This window comes from Protopterus annectens, chromosome 8.part0, assembly GCF_019279795.1.
Source record: "Protopterus annectens isolate FY-2018-M chromosome 8.part0, PAN1.0, whole genome shotgun sequence".
Taxonomy (NCBI): Eukaryota; Metazoa; Chordata; order Ceratodontiformes; family Protopteridae; genus Protopterus; species Protopterus annectens.
The window spans coordinates 234,135,355-234,152,560 of NC_056741.1; the positions used below are offsets into that span (position 1 = coordinate 234,135,355).

A 17,206-nucleotide genomic window follows, 5' to 3' on the forward strand; every position below is an offset into this window, starting at 1 on the left:
TTTCACAGTTTGCATAGATTTAGCTTTATCTTCCATCTTTTTTAACACTTCTTCAGCCTTATTACCAAAGAGACGATCCTGTTGTAAAGGAGCATCCAACAATTTTGCTTTAACATGGTCAGGCAGAGTTTGCTCTTTGAGCCAAGCATGCCTTCTTAGCACAGATCCAGTTACAGCAGCCCTGCAAGAGGCCTCCAAGGAGTCAAAACCACATTGCAAAGTATGTTTTCCAACTTGTTCAGCTGAATGCAATAAATCCTGCAGTTCTTTATTTTCCACACAGTCAGAGATTAACATAATTTTCTCTTTAAGTAGCCCCCATGATATGCTGTTGATATTTAAGCATATGAAATTGACAGTTTAAAGCCCTGATTGCCAATGTTGCAGACGTGTAAACCTTCTTACCCCATATATCCAGCGCCCTGGAATCTCTATCAGAAGGAGTAGGATTTTTGGCAGAAGAGGCCTTAATGCTCTTGGGTCCCTGAGAAATGGTTTCAGGATCAGCAACAGGGTTTTTGAAAAGGAATGTATGGGATTCAGGAACCCTGTAGTATCTGTCTGGCTTGCAAGGAGCCGGAGGCAGAGAATCAGGAGTCATGCTAGATTTTGAAAAAACATCATCAGCAATGTGTAGGACAGGAGGTATAGCCAAAGGCCTATGCTGAGGAAGTAGAAGAAAACCCCCAAGTCTCTTTTTAGATTCAGAGAAATCCTGATTTTCCCAGTGGAAATGTTCCCTTAAAGCATGTAAAGTTTCCCCAAAAGAAAAATCCTCAGGGGGAGAGGCAGAAGGAATGAAATCCTCTACATCAGAGTCCTCATAAGTAGGAATAGACAAATCCTGTTCATTAGAAGAGTCAGAAGAAATAGTATCCTGTTCAGAAGACTCATAATCAATGTCTTGCCTAGGCCTCTTAGAAGGAGGGGGTTGGCTACCCCTGATCAGAGTAATTAAATCTTCAGCCATTTTGATCATTTGTTTTTTAGGCATAGGGGCCTGCACATGTGGCCCAGGCATCAGTTTTTTAGACATAGATTTAGATTTTGACCTTAGTTTTGAAGATGGCGTCGGTGTAATATACAAATCGGTAGGCCTGTAAACACCCTCAGAAGCTGGTGCCTGCACAGCGGCTCCGGACCCATCTAAGGTAGAGACATCCAAGGGTTCCATAACTGAAGCATCTCGCGGCATCCGAATGGGTCTCAGTAAAGGCCTGCGAATCAGAAATAGTGGGTATCAAGGGCTGCGAAAGTACCTCACTGAGTACTGGCGAACCGGCAACTGGCTTAGGAGAAGTGTCGTTGTCGGTTTTGGACCTTGACGGTCTGTCTCTGTCTTTTTCTTTGTGTTTTTTAGGTATTCCGGTAGTCGGATTGCTAACCTACGACATTTCTGGATAGTTAAATCTTGAGCCAAAATATTTAGAGGCAAAAATATACCGACGTTTAATCATGCATTGATTATATTTAGCACAAAACCGACAGCAAGGCACGTTGTGGTCAGGGCAAGGAATACAGTACAAATGAAAATCCTTATGAGGTATTTGCTTCCCACAAGTAATGCAATTATTAACTTTTACTGACATCGGTAAGGAGCAACAAAAAGTTTCCCCAATGGGATACGTAGCTTTTAGTTAAAGACTTTGGTTCTGAAACTTGAAAATGAAAATTTCAAGAGTCGGCTGACCGGCACTTGCGAACTGCTTCTGCTTCGGGCACCACGACAAGAATGACTGATGTAATGGCGTCGGCTGTATGTTTTAGTTTACCAACTGAGGGCAACCTGCCAGCAGATTACCCAAATGTAATGAATGCAACAGTGAAACACGAAGAACATCTACATACCCATCAGTCTGACAAGTCTAATATGCAAAGCCATGGAATGAATTGTCATGGAAATGATCGGCAAGGACATTGGCAGTCTACAGACACTGGACCCATCCCAGTTTGGCTTTAAGGGAAGGTCTTGCCTACTCAACCTGGTAGACTTCTTACCAAGGCTATGGATGAGGGGAAGACTGCATGCCACCTACCTTAACCTGGCCAAGGCATTCAGTACAGTCCCCAACTCAAGTATTGACAGACTGTCAGAACTAGGTATAAATCTTTACATAACTTACTGGATTGCTGATTGGCTCACAGATAGAACCAAAGAAGTCGGGATTAGTGAGATCACCTCCACCAGGAGACCAGTCACCAACTATGTACCGTAGCGCTCTGTGTTAGGCCTACTTCTTTTTGGAAGCTACCTCTTGAAAGGCAAGTCTAATGTCAAAGATTTCTGGCTCACCAGTTTCGCAGATGGCTATAAATTGGTGAGCTACCATAGATTTCTCCCACAACTCCGGCATCCTTTAAGAGGGTCTAATACAAACAAATAACTGGTGTCAAAGCCACAGATTAAAACTAAATGTGAAGAACTGCATTTCAGTGCCCTTTGGGAAATCATCTGCTCAAGCTAATTATTCCCATCAATAAAACACCCTTAACAGTTGACTCATTAATTAGGGAGCTGGGAACATATGTAGACAGTAATCTGGCTTTCCATCCAACTTGTAACATAGATAGTAAGAAAATTATTTTATGTCACCCAACTCGTAAGCAAGTGTATGTTATCCAGGTCGAAGGAAATTAATAGTGTCAGTCTACTTAGCACTTATCAGACCTGTCATTGAGTACAGTGCCCCCTTATGAAATGCACTTAACCAGGTACTTGCAACAGTTGGAATGTCCTTAAAGGTTCCACACCAGAAGAATCCAGAGTGTGAATACCCTGTCCTGCACAGTTCACCTTAAGGCCTTATCTCTATACTCAGTCTTCTGCTTGTTACTGAGAAGTGATCTATGCCTGGCATGTTAGGCATCCTGAGATCCATGTCTGATGGATCACTTGCACATCCACAAAACAAACAGCACCAGAAACACTAGATCCAAGGACCTGAATTTTGCTTGCAGCATAAACTAGAACATGCTGGGGAGACCGATACGTGTCTCAAAGGATCCTCGCATTATGGAATAATCTCTCCATCCATGTGAAGCAGAGTCCATCCCTGATCCTATTCAAAAGAATCCTTGATCATCAAATGGGAAACTGCAAATTCTTTCTTGGTATGGCCCCCATGTCTGTGATGAACGGAGGATGACAATAGGCACATTAATCCCCAACTAACATACCCCCCCCCCCCACACACACACACACACAAAAAAACATTAGCTATCTCCTTACTAATATACCCCACCATATAGGTGTCAAAGGTACTTGGGTAAAAAACAAGTTGGGTTTTATGGCTAGGCTTATAAGGTCTCCTTTAGGTCATTAACGTAATTTAAACCGGTTAACCAGTGACACTGCAACCAGTACTTCCTCAGCAATCTGTTGCTGTCTTCTAGATCCTACCACCTAATTTTGGCTTTCATACAATCACCATACCTCATTATCTTCACCAAGAATGCCAAAATAGGTGGAAGCATGGGGAGTAGCTCATACTTTCCCCTGAGTGAGGTGTATGAGGGACCAAGCACTTCCCTGCTTGGTCCCTCATACACATGGGCTGCTTTTTGAATCTGGAGCTTAGGAAATGTGAGAAATGTTAGGTGCTGGTAGATGCCCTCCCCACATACTGTTAGGCCAGCATTTTTTGTTATTTAATTTCATTGTTTACCATGATTGTTGAAGTTAAAAAGCTATTTCTTTACTTAACAAAGTAAGACACCTATGAAGTGCAAAGCAATGTCAGTGCTAGAGGCATTTTACAGAAATGGCAGGTATGGAACTGACACACTAGGAAGTATGTGACGACGGTCTCAATTAATTTTAAAGAAGTGACAGAATCTTGTGTGCATTTGCCACATGTGAACTCTCTGGGCCTTTGGTTAACAGTTTTGCGTTTGCATTTTATGATGTACAGTACAAGTCTTTGTGACCATGACATCTTTTCCTTTTCTGATGATCTTATCATATGGAAGCACTCTGAAATTCCTGGAAAAGCCATACCCCCCCCCCCAACACACACAAACAATTTTTCTGTTGTTAATACTCTTCACGTTGCATCGTTAAACCTTTTGAATTCAAATTTGGCCTTTTCTAACCCCTTTCCACCAAAATTCTAAATGTTCCTTATCATGGATTCAATGTGCATCCTTTCACCAGTCAAGTCTTTCCAACTTAAGTGGTTACAGTCCCTTTAAGTAGAATGCAACACAAAGTGATATGGGGTATGTTTTGTGAGCATTTCCATACACTTGTACATTGGACGTACATCACGGCTCCTCACCCCCCTCCTAAAAATTGTGTTACTTTTAGGTCCTGTGGATTACATTTGTGATCATTGACGCAACAGTAGTTCCCATTCTTTCTGTCTGAGATAGGACAGCAGGCCAAAATCCAATACCCCTATCCATCCAAGCTGATTTTTACAGTGTGGACTTATTCTTGAGCCATTGTTATAAACATCAAAGATTGCTGCCCTCTGTTTTTGTGCCAGACAATCAGCTGCTTTCTCTTTCTTCTCGTGTCTTATGATATATTTATTGATGGCAGTGTATGCGTGTATTGACCGGAAAGCTGTGTGAAAAGTAAGTGGCTATGCTATACGTAGCAAATTAGCTTCTTCCTGCAGAACTGGGTGTAGTATTGTCTGATCTTCAATTTATGAATCATTCACCTCCTCTGTCAGGTTTTGTTCTGCATATAAGTAACATTTCATTACAGAACTTTGTTTGTGGTGTATTTGACATATTAAAAATGCATATACATATTGTATACATAGTGTGAAATTCTAAATGCAGTGCGTATATGTAAACCTGTTATGTAGTTATGAGTATATCTGCATCTTTGCAGTATCTGATATATCCAGGTACATAGATATTGACCATCTAACTTCCTGGCCCATCTGCAGGCAGAGCAGTCATTTGTTGAAGTCACTCTGTCATACAATCAGTTGAAGACAGAAGCAGCACATCTTCAGGATGCAGTGGTTAAACTTAGTGCCATGAATGAAGCCCTTGCTCTGGATAAAGTCACACTCCATCAGAGCATCTTGCAGGTCAGTATTTTTGTTTTAATTACCCATGATTTCTTTTTTTCGACTCTTTAACAGAATTCCTGCTGGCATTTGTTAAGTGAGGCAGGGTTGTGAGATTGTTGCCGTTATTTCTGAAAGCTCATTATATCCAGTACTTGTATATTAGCATTGAGCATTATATCAGAAAAGGAATAAGCATTGTTGGTGTTTAACATCTCATATTTTGTACCATTCTTTGTTGATAATTTCTGTAAATACTGCATTTCCTTAGAATTTATTATATATATATGTAGTCATAGTGCTGTTTGGAAGTGCCAAGAGATTAAAACACTACCATGTTTCTTACCAGGTTATGCCATGGAAAGGACATCTGTGACTTGGAAATACCATCGTGTTACTCAAACTTGAAACCTTTAATAATGCATGATAGGCTTGTGAACATACAGCAGTTATTTGTTTATTTATTTATTTTTTTCTTTTGAGTTGCTGCTGCCTGCTGACTGTCAGCTTCCCTTGTGCTCCACTGACCAGTTTGTTCCTGACAGGGCAAGAACCAGTCCTGGTTCATTTAGTTCCTGTGGGGTGGGGCAAGTCGCTAGTTCTGTTGTTTTGGAGCAGCCCTCAAATTTATTCCTTAAGTCCATTGCCCCACCCCTGTTGGCTGATGTGGGCACCTGCCACCCCACTGCAGGGGTTTCCTGTACCCTCCATTGACATGCATGCATGCTTACACACACAGACACACACACACACACACACACACACACACACACACACACACACACTTTAATTTTACTGGTTTGAGAGAAAGCCAAGCCACATTACCCCAGTCAACAGCATTTATATTATCCAAGACCAGGATCACAAGGGAGTAAGTTGGCTGGATGGGAAACCACCATTACCTACCCCAGGATCTATGAGCTGGCACAAGCTGCTCACTTCCACTGTCCCCCACCCAACTCTTTCAGTGCCCAAGCTTAAGTCATTCCTGTAACAGTGAAGCCTTCATCTCTGTCCGACATGGACTTGATCTGTCTTTTTCCTTCCTTAAGTTAATTTCTTGGTTAAGTATGTTTTACTCTTTATTAGTGGATTCTTTTGTTGTTGTTGGAGGAGGTGCTAATTCACAGTTGATTGCCGTTGGGTTTGTTTTTTCATCTCGCCCCCATCTACTTGTTTTTGATTGGTCTGTAAGTGATCCTAGACTATAATTTGACATAAATGTTGCTCCGTGCAATTCCCAATGTTTTCTGTTGTCTTGCTTTCCATACTGCTCAGTGGTACATTTAACCCTATATGGGCTGTTTTCACTTTCTTTCCTTTGCTGGAACCAGCAACTTGCCGATGTTCTTCATGTTTCACTATTGCAGTCCTGATTTTTGGAATTTCCTGCTGTGGAAGCCCTTGGCCAGCCCAACTATCAGAGTAAAAATCTCCCTCCTCCTAAGGCTGGCGGACGCCCTTCCCTGATTTCAGTATGCTTGGGTATAAAGATTACCAGCCATCACCATTACATCAGCCTTGTTTTGCCATTGGAGCTCGAAGCAGTGTTTCAGTGCATCAGTCAGTCCGCACCATAGAGAAGTATTCCAAAGCTAAGTACCCTGTTGGGGAACTCTTTTTCTTGCTTTAGCTCATGTCAGATAAGGTTAACAATTGCCTCCACTGTGGTAAGCAAATCCCACACTGAGATTTTCATACTTTGTGTGTCACCTGTCTAGGCCCAGATCACAATGTCCCTAGTTGTTTTTGCCCCCGTTTCAATTCTAGGACTGTCAGGCGTAGAGCTGAAATCTTAGCTACGCATCTTAGTTTGCATTCTTCCGCGCATCATTTGATGGCGTCCACCGGTCATCCTGAGGTTGGGTTTCCTAAATGTAAGAAAGACAAGGACAAAAAGACCCAGGCTTAAGGCCTCAGACAACAACCATTCACCATCGGCCAGTCCCCCAAGGCTCTTTATCGCTGAGGAAAGTGAGGCGCAGTCACAGCCCCCTTCTGCAACTCAGGTAGTGGCACAGGCCTCTTTCGAGACCCTTACAGAGTCCAACTTGTTGTCAGGTCCCTCAACTTCTACACACACCCTGGCTTTCAGTTTGTTGGGTGGGTCTGGAGTCGCTCAGCAGACCTCTGCTTCCAGTGAGCGATCTTGTACTGGTGATGTTCCTTCACGGTATCAGCCTGCATTAGTCCTGCCTTACAACGAGGCTGGCGTCAGGGATGGCGAAGGTACCTAATCCCAAGGCTAAAGCAATTTCTGAGAAGGGTTCTACCTCAAGTCCTATTCCTATGTCTACCGGCATCCACTCAGCAGGTTATCAGCAAGACCTGTTTAGATTAGCTGAGGATGTCATCTCCTTAGTCAGAGCTAGGCAAACCCCCTTTTGAGCCTTCCCCAAGGAAAAGGAAGAGGGATCCTACCCTTGAAGTTTTTCTGACCCACTGGAATCAAGTGATGATTCTGACCAGGAGGTGTCTGTCTTTGAAGAGGGCCTTACCTTACTTTCTTTGAGGATTCAGATTCTGAGGAGAATCTGCCATCAGAGTCACCCCCCAAAGACATCACCTTTGGGGAAACACTCCATGCCATGAAGGAACATTTCCAGTGGCAAGAACAGGAATACCCACAATCTAAAAAGAGGGTTAGAGAGTTCCTTGACTCCTCCAGAACACAAACCTTTGGCTAGTCCTCCTGTATTGGAGGTGATGGAAGATGTTTTTATGGACTCTTCCTTGAACCCCAGACTCTCTACCCCCAGCCCCTCAAAAACCAGACAGGTTTGGACTCACACAAATACTTCTTCAAAAAAACCCTCTGCTGACCAAGAGGTTGTCACTCCAGGTGCCAAGGGAGCAAAAGTCAGGTCTTCTAAGAATTCTTTACCTACTGACAAGGAAAGCTGGGCCCTTGATAGGTGTGGTAAAAAATAAAAAGTCTACACTTCTGCTACCCTAGCCATGGGAGCCCTTAACTGCCAGTTTCATATGATAAAGTAGCAGTAAAGTATAAAAATAAAATGAAACAAATGATTTCCTCCCTGGAGGACAGGAACATTTCTTTTTTTAAATCCTTTTTTTCCCAAATATTTTTATTAAAATTTTAAAAACATTTCATTTAGGAGAGAAATAATTGACATAGTAAAAAGTAAAAATCAAGCATAAACAAAATGTTAAAACTATTATAAAGAACACATAAAACAACTATTTAAAGCAACTGTTAACACGGTATCTGCTAACTAATAAGTAATGTTAAAAAATAGTTTCAGTTATTCATAGAAAAGTGATCATTGTTTATTTGAGTTCACTTAGTCCTTTCCAATTATTGTCTGAGGAAGTGATTCTTGCAGATCTTGATTTTATTGTAATAAGTTCCAGGTGGCACACTTCAGAGGCAATGGTCAAGAATTCTTTGAAGGAGGGAGTGAATTCACTGTTTCAGTTTCTCGTTATTACTTTCCTTGCAATTGTTAATATGAGCCACAGAACTAGATACTTCAGTCTTGTAACACAGGTACCGGAGTATTAAAAAGGACCAAAGATTTAGTTAAGATAAATTTATCAGAAAATAAAGACTGTAAAAAAATCATTAATTTCCTTCCAATATGGTTTGATTACAACACATTCAAAAAATATATCTTCCCAGTCAGCTTTAGCATCCAATTTACACTTCCAACAAACCGTCTTAGTTTTAGATATTAATTCTATTCCCTGTGGTGTAAAGAAAGACCTGTATAAAAATTCCATGAGTACACTTTCCATCTAAGTGAAGATGTGGTTTGTTTGGATGATAAGAGAAATAGTTGTTTGTCTTCATCACTAGGGGACTTGTTGTTTATATGTTTAAAGTAATTCTATTGGTTTTCTTTGATATATTGTAATTATTTTCTTATCATTTTATACATTTTGGATAATAGGCCCTTTTCCATTTATTTTTTTGTTGCACAAAAATAAGTAAAATATCAATAACATTAGGAACAGTCTTTCTCCCTGATGGTTGCATAACTTTAATTCTGCGTTCTACAAATTGTATACAGATTTGAACATGTAGCCATAGTCTTCACCTAAATTAAACTTCTTAATTATATATTGAGTGAAATACATGCTTTCTTTATTTAATAACTGGGACCAACATATCAGATTTTTTTCTTTAAAAGTAGTCTTTACAGACGGATTTAAAGAAGAAATATTATTTTGAGTATAGGCTATAGGAAAGATAAGAAAAAACATGATTTATAGATTGAGTTTCTGTAAATAAAGCTTCTCAGAGCATTCACTATTATAGTATTAATATCAGATTTAAATGTTAAATTAAGATTATTTATTAAATATTTGTTTAATAACCAGTACAAAGAATTATTTGAGGTTAGATGTTGATTAGAATGTCTTAAGAAGCTTGACTGAGTCAAAAATTTTCCTAGAATGTCTTTCCATTTAGTAGTATAAAAGGTATTTGACCAGAATTATTGTTTTGATTGTAGATGATAAGGAGTATAATTCTACGTCAGGTAACCCAATACCTCCAAAGGATCAATCTCTATTATGATTACTTAATGCTATCCTAACCTTATTAGGATACCACAAGAATCTTAAAATTAAAAAAATTAAACTTTTTTACAAATGTTTTAGGAGGAGGTAAAGATGGTGATTGCACTAGATATAACATTTTTTAGGAGAGTAATCATTTTAATTATAGAAAGTTTCTCATCTGTAGTAAAAAAATATCAATTACACTTATTGATGAGGTTTTCTGTAGATGACGGGCTGATATTGTAATTGATATATATTATTTTAATATTTTTAGCAATAGCTATTCCTAAGTAGTTTAACTGATTTTTCTTGGACTATATATTTAATGAAATCTTCCCCATGTCCTTAGCACTATAACTTATAGGTAATATTTTTGTTTTATTTTTATAGAAGGTAAGTCCATATTTTTTTGGAAGGTTTCCATTAGAATAAGGTGAGCTGAGAGAGAGCTATTGTAGTCATTTAATGTCAGAAGAATATCATTTGCAAACAGCTGGATTTTAACTGTTACATTTTTATCTTTAAAAGCACATTTAATATCTGGGTGTGATCTTATGAGATTAGCAAATGGCTCAATAACTAATGTAAACAGTAAAGGTGAAAGTGGGCATCCTTCTTTAGTTCCTTTGGAGATTTTAGTTGATTCCAAAGTAAATGAGCCTGTTTTGATATATGCCTGAGAATTAAAATATAAAAGATTAATAAATTGTATAAATTTGTTAGAAAAGTTTTCTTCAAGTACTTGTTGTTGTTTTTTGGCTTTTCCCGGTTAGGGGTCGCCACAGCGGAACTCCGGTCCGCTAATGATTGGCAGTAGATTTTCATGAACGCTAAGGTGCCCAGCAACTAATGAAAGATAATGAAGTAAAAATCCAACTTAAGAGAAAGGTATGAGCATCATCAGTTTCTAAAGTATGCTTAGCTATAGCACTCCTGATATTAGCCACCCGAGTGCTATATAAATGCTTGAACCCTTATTGGAATCTTTTTTTTCTCAAATGGCTTTTTATTGATTTTATCAAAAGGAAAATGAAATAATATAGCATGACCATACAATCAAGAAAAAAGTTAAGTACAAAATGAAAAAAGGTTTTGTCGTGAATATATGCATTATACTATAGTCCTCTTATATGACATAGTTTTCCTTTTTTCTCCCTTTTTACAGCCTATGTACAAGATTATATATATATATATATATATATATATATATATATATATATATATATATATATACCAAAAAAAGATTACATAAAAGGTGCTACTGTGAATTCTGTAGAATAAAACCAAGTAATTCTGTAGAAACAGAGTCATAAGAGGAGGTAATTCAGCATATCGGAGTTAAATCTGAAGCATCAGGAATGGTCATACAATTTCTAGTCGCCCTGAATAATATCGAAAATCATTTTCCAGATTTTCTGGTAGTACTCTCGCTTATTAGGGTTATTAATGAAGATTTTTTGTGAAGATACGTATTTTATCACTAAACTCTTGAGGTCGCACCAAGAAAGTTTAGTGTTATCTAAAACAATTCTGGTTGTATAGAATTTGGTCAATAAGCATAGAGGGATGAGTACATGAAACTTTAGCTTAGGTAACCTGAGGTCAGTAATGTGCAGGATCGCTTGTTCCTGTGATAGGGTCAATTTTTGATAACCCATCTTTTTTAGTCTAACCTTAAGGGAGCACCAAAGTTTGCATGTGTGACTACAGGACCAGAGAATGTGCAGCAAGTCCGCTTGGGGAAAGGAGCAGCAAGGACTTGACGGGGATGTATTGGAATTGAATTTATTTAAAATACATGATGTAAAATAAGTATTATTATTTATCATTAATTGAGTATAAATCAGCTTTTTAAAGGGGCAAAACTTAAGGGTTGATTCTGTTGCTCTGAGTTTTTGGTCTTTACTGAGGTTACTATTCTGTTGATCCCAGTAGTTGGAGAAGAGTACTACATTCTGATGCTTAGAGGCCATCAATAGTTTGTAAGTGTTAGATATCATGTTTTTACTTTTAGATAGGCTTTTTATGATTTCCATAGCAGCAGAAACATTCCAATATTGGGTTCATCTACTACTACCGTTGTTAGGAGTTCTCTGGTTTGATGAAGAATGATAGTGTACTTCTGACCAAGTTTTAGCTCATCCTTAAGTTCATTTATTGATTTCTCCTTATGTCTGTGTATATCCCAGACAGTATAATCTCTTATTAAGGGGTAGTCAAGTAGACTAATCATTTTGTTGTTTAACCTAATATTAGGGTTCATATGAATTGGTTGCAATACGTGAAGGGTATTCTCTAACTCCATATACTTTATTAAGCTTTGGAAGTCCTTAACCCTTTGCTTCATGATGCTGTTAATGGGGAAAGTATTCAAGATTTTAGCTGTTAAGAAAGGTAGGGCTATAGGATTAAAATTATTACTGTTTACGTGACTATGCCAGAGTTTAGTCCATTGAGGGTACCATACATTGTCCACCTGAGTGAACGTTGAGATTCGTATAACCCTGCTTGCACATATTATCAAGTAATAAAGACAAAAATCGGGCAAGCTTAGACCGCCTTTTAGTTTAGGATTTGATAACTTATTCTAGTCGCTTTTGGAAACCATATGAACTTGGCAAGCTCTTTATTAATCTTTTGAAAGTTATTAGGGATGATTAGATTTAGAGTATTGAATTGATATAATAATTTAGGTAGGACATTCATCCATATAATTGCAGTTTTAGACAGGGGGGCTAGATTTAGTTGTTGCCATCTGTGCAAATCCTGTAAGATACCCATCCATACTTTCATGAGATTATTCTGGTACATAGACTGGGAAGTATGGTCAAAATGTATTCCCAGATATTTAAGGGAGTAGTTCATTCTGAAAGGAGATTCTGTGAACAGATATTCTTTATGACCTGACGGGTTTATGGGGAAAATCAATGATTTCTTTGGATTTATTAACTAATTTGAAACCGTAGAAAAAGAGTCTATTGTGTCTGCTAATCTCCTAATGTCTTAGATGGGATGTTCAAAATAGATATTTAAATCATCTCCGTAAGCCGATAAACTTGTCTTGACATTTAAAGTTTTGGGGATGGAATGAAATATAATTTGGGATATTGAAAGCAGTAGGGGCTCGAGGTAAAGGTTAAAAAGTTAGGGCGACAAGGGACATCCCTGTCTAGTTCCATTCAGTATTTTGATGGGCTTAGATAATGTCTTATTAATATAAAGATAGGTATAAGTTTTACTGTACAGATTTTCAATAATATTGATAAGACTTTTAGGGATATTGAAGTAAGACATGGTAGTGAATACAAATTTCCAACTTACCCTATCAAATGCTTTGCAGGCATCAAGTATTAGCCCATATTTTGGGCTGTAGTTTTTCCTGTTGAGATGCAACATAGCATCTAATGTTAAGGTATTGTCCCAAGTCTGTCTATTCATCATTAAACCTGTTTGCTCTGGAGAAATTATATGAGGCATAGCATTTTTCATTCTTATGGCTAAAATTAATGAGAGAGTTTTGATATCTACATTTAATAGGGATATGGGTCTGTAGTTATGTGGGTTAAACTTATCTAAGGGGTTTTTAGGAATGCAAATTGTTTTGGAGTTAAGATGATAGTCAGATATTCCATAAGTTTTAATGTGGTTGTATATTTTCAGTAATATGGGTGATATGGTTACGATAAAAGTTTTATAAAATTCTGAGGTGTAGCCATCCAGGCCGGGTGCTTTCCTCTTTTTCAGTCTTCCTATGACATCAGTCACTTTTTGTAAAGCAAGGGGAGCATCTAGGACTTCCACATATTGTTTACTTAATTTAGGGGAATGTTCTCTTATCAAGGAATTCTGATATATCTTCGAAGGGGGATTGTTGGTTATTCATGCTATATAATTCAGAATAAATCAGGTGAAATAGCTCAAGTATTTTGGTATCAGACTTAAATACCTTATCCTGGTGATGAAGTGAAATTCTACCCGTTTCCTGTTTATTTGCAATAATACTTGCTAAGACTTTGGATGGGAATTGTGCCCACTCTGAGTATTTGGCTGTGCATTTCAGTTCATATATAGAATACTTTTGTTGATGTAATTCATGTAATTGTCTTTGGGTATTATTAATTAGGTTTTCAATATTAGGATCAGGTTGATATTGATACTTCTTTTCTAAGCCTACTAAGTCCGCCACAAACTAACTTTCTCTTTCTAATGCAACTTTTTTGAGATAGGAAGCTTTCTAGATAAGGACTCCCCTAATCGGTGTTTTGCAAGCCGCCCATTGAATGTCATACGGAATATTTATGTCTTCCATGCTATTATTTAGCTGTGTTAAAATGCTAGACATTTCCCGAATAACCTCTGAGTTATGTAATAGGTTATTATTCAAAGACCAGTTACAATTCTTGACCCTTTTAACCAAGTTAGTGGGTGAAAGGAGCTTTAAGGTGATTCTAGAGTGATCTGAGAAGTGTCTCGGTTCCGCATAATATTTAATATCTCCTTCCGCAAGTGATTGTGAAATAAGGAAGAAGTCTATTCTAGACCAAGTATTGTGACATTTGGAAAAGTAAGTGTATATACCTTTCCTCTCCTGCCCTTCACCAAAAGAAATAGGATCAATTAGACCTAAGTCAGTCATTAGTTCACCCAAGGCAGGTGATGCTTGCATATTTTGGGATAAGGGGTTGCTAGTACGATCTACCCCCGGATCAATGACCGAGTTCCAGTCTCCACCAGATGTAAGCTCATGGTCAGGAAAGTTTCATAAGATGATGTGGATTTCTAAAATAATATCCTGTTGTTTCTGACAGGGACCATAGACGTTGAGTAAAAGAGTTTGTTTCCTATTAATTGGATTAGTAGTTATAAAGTAACACCATCTGCCCTTCTCATCTGAACATTGATCTAAGATTGTTGTCTGAAACAATTTTTTAATAATAGCTACACCTTTTGATCTTGAATTGTCCCCAGCTGCAATTATTTCTTTGATCCATTTTTTAGTTGAAATTCCCTTCCAGTCCTCACTCAGCATGTGTCTCCTGTAAAAAAACATATATGTGTATCAGATTTAAAAATTAGATTCATCAATAGAGTTTTCTTATTTTTATCCTGCAACCTCCTCACATTCCAGGAATCTATGATCCACATTCCTAGAGTTTGATTAATGAGGTGAATGTTATTATTAAGGAAATATAGTATTTGCGAATTACAAGGTTCCGAGAGAGAGGAAAAAACATAATGACTATAAGGATGGGAAATAGATGTACATAGAGTAGCATATGCACAGTAGCCCTAGCACACATTTCCAGTAGCAACCCTGTGCCTACCCACTTACCCCAGCTAAATGAAAGAGTATGATGAGATACAGTTACACATATACATCTATTGAGATGTTTATCATATTGAGAGGTTGTGCAACCTAAGAATAAAATTACCACCAATATTTTAAACCTTTTGAACATTCTAAAACATATATATAATAGCACTACAATTCCTAGAGTAATCATCCTTACCCTTCTAACAATATTCCAATCCTCTCCTATATGAAAGGTACAAAAAAGTATGGTACTAAAAAAACATTGCATTAAATTGCTAAGTACAAGCATTTCATTTAGATGCTAGTTAATAATAATACAGTAACTGCAGGGAAAACTTTAGCAGGAAGCATATTACAGTTATGCTTCTAAAGAGCAAAAAATAGAAAATTTATATAAACAAGATATAGTGCAAACAGATAACTTGCCATATCGGCATATTAGGGTATAAACACACAGTACGCAGGCTGACCAAATACTTTCTAGCCCCTTGACATTTAAATTATCCTTCACTGTTAAAACATTGTGACTCTTCAAACTGCTGTGGGAATAATGTTCATTATCCATTTGATTTATCATAACAGAAATTATATTAGAACAGCGACATCATATTAAGATAATATCCCTTTGTATTTGGTTCTGATCGCATTGCTTATGCATAAGACCCAAAAGATACTGAGTAAAACAGGAGTCGAGAAACAAAAAAGCTACCTAAACAATGGCAGAAACTAGATATGAAGAATGAGCTGTACATTTATAATAATTTCAGAACATACCCCACAATTAAATTTGAAACAAAATATACCATTGTCCTTGATATTATATCTTGACAGTCATTTATCTAATAATAAATGTGGTTCCTTAGACAGGGTTCATTGCCAGAGTATTATCCAGTTGTTGGAAAAAGGAAATCTCACTCTGCTCATCAGAAAGCTGCAACTTAACTGTAACTGTGTAGGCTCTCTACCTTTAGAGCCAGAACGTCCATAAACTCGATTAAGCCGTTTTGATTTTGAGATGTCTCGCTTTGTATAACCATAGTGCAGCCATTTGTGCATTTATCTCAGTCCACAGAAGGCGTATGGGCAGAAGCGTGCAGTTGTAACTTGAAATCCAGCCTGCCATTCACCAGAAGCCAAAAGATACGCTCCTAGAGGGATACTTCCTGTCTGACGAGCACTTCCGGGACCGTTTTTTTGATTTATATTTTTAGAAAAATAGAAGCATTAACATTTACTGTTTTAGGAAAAATAGGTTGTTTTGCTAAGGAAATAAAATATGAGGTCAGCAACAACCTCCAAAAGGGGAAACAATGCATCTTTTCCTTCGCGGTAGAGTTAAGCTTCAAGGGCTTTTCTGAAACACTTCAGGAAAATGAGTTTTGCATCTTTAGGTGAGTCTACAGTATGTTTAACATCATTATAAGAAAAGCTTAAAGTATATGGATACCACATTTGAAATTTAATATTTCTCTTGATGAGATCAGTGCAAAACGGGGAGAGCATTTGGCACTTTTCTTTAATGGCTACTGGGAGATCCTGCGACACAGTTATTTTGTGACCATTCCAGGAGATTAGTTTTTGTTTTCTAGCTGCCGATAAAATTCTCTGGACATCTTGAAAATTCTACAGTTTGACATAGATTTGGCTCGGGGTATTTGACAATTGTTTAGTGTGTAAAGCTTGATGAGCTCTCTCAGTTATAATGTTATTGTCATGTGAGCCAGGTTTTAATATATAATTAAACAATTGCAGCATGGTCTCAGTCAATTGATTCAGGTAGACCTCTTACTATAATATTGTTTCTTCTGCTCCTGGCTTCTAAATCAAGGATTTTTTGTTGAATTTCTATTAGAGTGGAATTTTTGGCGCTTAATTCTTCTTTTAGTAATGCAATCTGCAGCTCATGTTTTTGGTAGTTTGTTCAGTATGTTCCATAGCTTGATTTAGTTTATTGCCAAAACCTGAAAGTTGCTCAAAGAAACCTTGAACGGCCAACTGTAGTGGTAATAAAGCTTCCTTAAGATCTTCCATGTTTGTGTTGGCCTCCAGCTTCTGTTTAGCACTGGATTTTGAAGTATCTATCTGTTTAATTTTCTGTCTTTTGGAAAGAGTTTCCTTCTTAGGGGAAACTATTGCGGTTTGATTTTGCTGGTTTCTGCCTCCATGTTTTCGGATTCTTTCAACATATTTTGGCAGAAGTAGCGGTCTGTAACCACCTCCAACTTGTGATGTGCCTATTCAGGCCTAGAGTATACATGTGAAAATAGCTCCCTGGAGCTCTTGAGACTTAGTAACAGAATATAAACTCACGGTATATATCCAAGAAACCTCAAAAGTC

General features: G+C 37.8%; 1 protein-coding gene across 1 annotated transcript in view; it reads left to right on the top strand.

Annotated features, from left to right (window-relative positions):
- The window catches only part of LOC122808201 (rootletin-like), a 546,256-nt gene that overhangs the window by 220,566 nt on the left and 308,484 nt on the right, over nucleotides 1-17,206 (top strand). The window contains exon 5 of the mRNA XM_044079170.1: nucleotides 4,902-5,048. Coding sequence (XP_043935105.1) covers nucleotides 4,902-5,048 — 147 coding nt within the window. The remainder of the gene's footprint in view (nucleotides 1-4,901; nucleotides 5,049-17,206) is intronic.